The sequence below is a fragment of the Furipterus horrens genome, unplaced genomic scaffold (assembly GCF_987537825.1).
Source record: "Furipterus horrens unplaced genomic scaffold, mFurHor1.1.pri manual_scaffold_2, whole genome shotgun sequence".
In the NCBI taxonomy this organism is placed as follows: Eukaryota; Metazoa; Chordata; class Mammalia; order Chiroptera; family Furipteridae; genus Furipterus; species Furipterus horrens.
This window is the reverse complement of record NW_028327172.1, coordinates 62,590,654-62,596,653: the sequence shown is the minus strand read 5'-3', so window position 1 is coordinate 62,596,653 and position 6,000 is coordinate 62,590,654. Positions and strand designations below refer to the sequence as shown.

Sequence of the window (6,000 nt, the reverse complement as noted above, 5' to 3'; positions counted from 1 at the left end):
TAAACTTTCACTATATAACATTTTGCTTTTTCTGTTTACAAAATATAAACTTTTTTTTTCTCTTTAAAGCTGTGTAAAAAATGTGTACACTGAGATCCAATAAAGTTATTTTTTTTCTGCTTTTAGGTTCTTTAAAGATGTCATATAAGTTTAAGTTCCTTCCTATTAATGGTAGAAACAAGTTCTGTGTAGCTGTTCTTATCAGATGTTAAAGAAGCTAAGTGACTATTTCCCTCAATTATTAAGGTGTAGTATTTGTTCAGAACAGAATGTTTATTTGAAGTGTTGTTTTAAATTTTATTTTCTGTGTGTTAATACTTTTTAATTAAGCATGAAAAGGACATTTACTAGAAAGGACATCTGTTGGCTTTGCAGTGGAGGGTAAGATCCTTTCCTCAGGAATGAATTATGCACGTACAATTAAAGATTTGCCATCACCCCAGTGACTATTTGTTTTGCAGGCCACAGCGTGAACACATGAATAGAAGAAGAAAATTTCTTCTTGCCTCTGTTCTTGCTCTCCAAAATTCCAGTTTTATCTACCCTTCATGTCAAAAGTGCTTCTCTCGGATAATCCTGGTCTCCAAAAGGTACAAGTAAAGCCTGTAAGCGTGAGAGAGGAAATATGAGTGAGTTGCAAAGCCAACGCAGGAAACAGAAATTCCCACTTGGATTTCCCCGCTGCTGCAGTGCAGCACGTTTATGGCGGAAGCATTCCATACTCCAGCCTTCGCACAAGGTCGTAGAGACACCCAAGCGCAAAAAGACTGCTGCCTAAAGATTTTCTTTGGACTCCAAATCCTTAGCGATAACAACTCTAATAGGTGTTTTGTACTGATGGGCTTAACTTTTTTCTTTTTTTATCTTCCAAGACTTAGAGCAGAGGTGGTTTTCATATTGCGTTCTGCAGAGCCTTAGGGCTCCATGCTTCTGGAGGGAGGTGGGAACTAGAGAAGGAATAGTAGAAAGTGCTGGAAAGTAGGATAGGCTCTGGGGCCCCACTTTAGTTTCAATAAGAGCCCCACCCTCATCCCTGTAGTATTAGGGTTCCAAGATTCCATTTGTAAAGGTTCCGTGATGTATATAAAGATGCAGATACAAATATAAAAGATGTATGATAAAAGGTTTTTTATCATATGACATATTTACATACACGAGTATGCATGTGTATATATATATGTGTGTGTGTGTGTGTGTGTGTGTGTGTACCTTTATACAAATATAATCTTTCATATGAAGGATAAAATTAGCTTTATTTTTATAGTGTGTGTGTGTGTATGTGTATGTTTTTATACTCTCCCAAAAATTATGAGCAAGGGAGGGTACTTATTTATTTAGATAAGCTATCTACCCAGTCCAAATAGATGTGAATTGCCCTTCTAGGTGACTTAATGGGATCCATTGTTTCTTTAGTCTAGAAATCTGTCTCTGATACTAAGAACTTTCTTTTCCTGTTTTAAAATATGAATCATAGCTCAGAAATTATCTGCCTATCCTCTCTCCTATCCCTCTCCCTCACCCAACCATCCAAAATGTTTGTATAGTTACTTAAGCAAGTCAAATTGAATTTCACATATGTCAATCATAGTTTTCTCCTTTTGGGGGAAAGTGATACATAAAGCCTTAAACATACATTTTTTTTAACTTACTAATTTTAGAGATTGAGAAGAAAAGAGAAAGGGAGAGAGAGAGAGAGAAATATTGATTTTTTTTGTTCCATTTATTTATGCCTTGTATGTGCCCTGACTGGGGATGTAACCCACCACCTTGGTGTATCGGGATGATGCTCTAACCAAATGAACTACCCAGACAGGGCCAAAGATACACTTTTTTAAATTTTATTTTTCAATTACAGTTTACAATCAGTATTATTCTGTATTAGTTTCAGAATTTCAGGTGCACAGGATAGTAGTTAAATAATCATACACTTTACAAAGTGTTCCCCCTGATATTTCCAGTACCCATCTGGCACCATACAGAGTTATTACAATATTACTGTTTCCTGTTAGCCCTGGCTGGTTTGGCTCAGTGGATTGAGCGTCGACCTGCGAGCTAAGTGTCGCTGGTTCGATCTTCCAGTCAGGGCACATCAGAGAAGGAAAACTCTGACTCCAAAAAACCTCCGCTGCCTTGCGGCATACCTCTTCAGGGGAAAGGCTAAGGGAGTAAGCCCCGACAGAAAATCCGGAGCCGGAGTCCCTAAGGCGGTTTGACGTTGTAGTCAACACCGGCAACTCCTGCGGCGCACCTGAAGCCAAGCTGTATTGACTCCGTCTTTCCCTTGGACCCTTCAGCTGCGAAGAGAGGGGGGGTCTGCTGCATGGGCAACAGCAGACCCTCCATATCACCCTGCCCAGGCTCTGTAGCTTCAGCTTCACTGGAGAGGACACTCCAGCGTCATCACAAGATGTCGATTCAACACGGGAGGAGACAGATACCGTGTCACTCCCGAGTCGGACTGCACAGCCATTCTCGGCAGTGCAGATAGACCCTTAAGAAGCTACACCATCGTCTCTCGAGACGGACGGCTGCCGACGACGACGACAACGACTGTTTCCTGTGCTGGGCTTTACATTCCTGTGACTCTTGTAACTACCAGTTGGTACTTCTTAATCCTTCCACCTTTTTTCACCCAGTCCCCCACCCTATTCCCCTCTGGCTACTGTCAGTCTGTTCTCTGTATCTATGACTCTGTTTCTGTTTGTTTTGTTCACTTATATTGTTCTTTAAATTCCACATGTAAGTGAAAATATATGATATTTGTCTTTCTCTGACAGGCCTCTTGCACTTAACATAATACCCTCTAGGTCCCTCCATATTGTCACAAATGGACTTCATTCCTTTATATGGCTGAGTAGTACTCCATTGTTTGGTGTTGGCAAAAGTAGGTTTACCTACATTTTCCCACCCCATGTATGTTTTGCCCACCACAGCTTTTTTATCCACTTTTCTATTGATGGGCTTGGGTTGCTTCCATTAAATATACATTTTTTTGAACAGTATATTTTTATTATATTGTATACATTTAGTTTATTATGAGACTATAAATTTGGCATGAGCATTATGTAATCATTTAGTTTAGGTATTCTTAGCGTGGGGTCTGTGGAGAGTCTATAGATGTATATGAGTCCTCCAGTCCCCAAAATATATAAAGTATAGAGTGTTCTGGTTAGGTGTGCATATTTCTGGGAAAGAGTCCATTGCTTTCATCAGATTTTCAGAGTTTCAAGACCAAGGAAACTAAGAATCATTAATCTCACTACTTCTACTCCAGGGAGGGAAATTAACAAATATAACTTGCTGTTTTAAGCAGTATCACAAAAAAAAAGTAGCAAATTTTAGGTATTATTTTAGATCTTTTCAGAGGCCTTTCGAGAGCAAATCATTTTCATAATCCTGAGGCATTATTTCCCTTTCACTTATTCTCCTACAAGTACATAGTGGAGTTTTCGAGAGATGACATGACATGTGATGTCACAACAGACTGAGCTGAAAAGGAGATGCGAGAATTCTGCTGTCTTTATTAAACCAAACATTTAAGAGATTTGCAAAACTTTAAACAGTGCCGCTATTCTCACTTATTTCTTCTTCTTTTTTTTTTTTTTGGAACACATAGTTATTTTTCATAAAGTATGTTCTTTTTGTTAACTATGCAATGGGTCTCTTATTTTTAGCTTTATTGATTTTAATTTCTCTTTTACTTAATTTCTTGTAATCAATTAAAATATAAGTAGTTATTACTCATAAATGCAAGCTCTTTGGTTTTTCTCAATAATTTTTAAGCATACACAGTTTGAAAACTGCTATTCCATAACAAATGACATTTTGGAAATAGGGCTGTTTTTAGAAGTTAAACCAGGAAATTATACGTAATTTGAATGTGCTGTCTCTACCCTTGCTTCCCAAAGTGTGGTCAGGGGAGCAGCTGCATCCGTATCACCTGCAAGCTTATTAGAAATGCAGGATCTTGGGCCTTGACCCAGATTTGTTGAATTAGAATCTCCATTTTAACAAGATCCCTGGGAGATTTGTATGCATATTAAAGTTGAAACTCTGGCCTTGGCTGGGTGGTTCAGTTGATTGGAGCATCATCCCATGCACATAAAAAACAGTTGCAAGTTCATCCCAGGTCAGAGTGATTACTGGCAGCAACTGGGAGGCAACTGATTGATGTTTCTTTCTCACATTGGTGTTACACTCTCTCTCACGTGTGCTCTCGTGCTCTCACGCTCTCACACTCCCGCACTCACTCTCTCTCTCTCTCTCTCTCTCACATTGGTGTTACACTCTCTCTCACGTGTGCTCTCGTGCTCTCACGCTCTCACACTCCCGCTCTCTCTCTCTCTCTCTCTCTCTCTCTCTCTCTCTCTGACCTCCCTCTGTCTCCCTCTCTCTCCCCTTCCTCTCTCTCTAAAATCAACAAAAACATATCCTTGGGTGAGAATTAAAAAATAACAATAAATTATATATATTTTAGTATTTATATGCATTCATATTAGTAAACCTAGTTTTTGTTAGGCTACCATTAGTGCTCTGTTTTCAAGATAGTTCATTATTTACCATATTGTTCTTATAGTTATCATAAGATATCATACAAGTAAAATCTCTTGGCTAGAAATTCAAAGTCTTGGATTTAGGTAATAAAATTCACTAACTTGGTTACCTTGGGCAAAAATTCACCCCAATAGCCCCATATGCAAATGGGAATAAATAGCCTTGTTTACCTATAACAATGAGATAATGTATGTTGCAGACGTTTATAAACTGCAAAATGCTGATGCCTGTTAACTATTCAAATATGTAGCTTTTTAAAAAGCTATATTTATGGCCACACTAAAACACAAACTCCAGCAGATTTTGGTAAGATTGTAAGGGAGAAGCAGACTAACACTTATTAATTGGCAAGATCTGCAGTAGATCTTTACTTTCTTTTCTTTTACTTTGTGTCCTTTTGTCCTTCTTCAACCCTGAATTTTACAGACGAGGAAATCAAGGTTTAAGGGCTTTAGTAACTATACCAAGACCAGACATTTAGTACATGGCAGTACACTCGATGCATAGTTTTTACCAGAAACACATTGGCCTAACTACACATTGCCTTAAAAACAAGTTAAATAATATGTTCTATACCTAACTTTTTGTAATCTGATAAATTATTAGTATATTCCAATGAATTAAAGAAAGTAAAGTTATTCTTATAATGGTGAGAAAAATGTAACTGAGTACTCTGTATATAAATTTTTATTAACTGTTTCAAGATTTATTACTTTTTTAATAGAAGTTAGACATCAGTTTCCAGGTCTTCTGTTCATGTGGTGTTTGTATTTAGTTTGCACCACCCCTAACCCCAGACTATAATATGCCTCTCATTGTTCATGATTTAGCTACCCAAAAAGAACATAAGAACATCTCTTTCCCCACCATGCCGCCACTGCATGTACACGCACATGCGCGCGCACACAGTTTTCCTTCACCATTCTGTCAGTGAAGGTAGCTTTTATGAATAAAATAAATTCAAAAGAGATTCATATGAAATAGTTTAAGAAGAATGTAAGTTGTATAGGAACATTTGTACACAAAATACTATTTTTAATTTTTACTTTTCCAGAAAATGTTTTTCATCGTATGGAAAAAAAAAATGTAGTGAACATTTATATACTTTTTTCTTCCACTTTTTCAGGTCTAATTGTCCAAAATGTGGTTCTACTAGTGAAGCTGAAAATGCCAGTTACAGATATAAACTTTCCATAAAAGTTGCAGAATCAAACAAATTATTTGCCATTACTGTTTTTGGAAGCTGCTTAGATACATTTTTTGGTCTTCCAGCTACTGATTTACACAGGTAAGATTATTTAAAGCATTCTCTTTCTTAGCTACTCCTTTAGCATATTAATAGAATTTGAAGATAATGGGGTTTTTTTTAATGATTTAATTTATTTATTTTTAGATAAATAAAGATTTAGATAAATAAATAAGATGGGGGAGGGAGGGAAAAGCAGA

At 37.2% G+C, this 6,000-nt stretch overlaps 1 protein-coding gene across 1 annotated transcript in view; it reads left to right on the top strand.

Moving 5' to 3' along the window:
- Positions 1–469: 469 nt before the first annotated feature.
- The window catches only part of LOC150018675 (DNA damage-induced apoptosis suppressor protein-like), a 39,271-nt gene continuing 33,740 nt past the window's right edge, over positions 470–6,000 (top strand). Inside the window, exons 1-2 of the mRNA XM_090265801.1 lie at positions 470–590; positions 5,681–5,842. Of these exons, the coding sequence (XP_090121927.1) occupies positions 478–590; positions 5,681–5,842 (275 nt within the window). The 5' untranslated portion in view covers positions 470–477. The remainder of the gene's footprint in view (positions 591–5,680; positions 5,843–6,000) is intronic.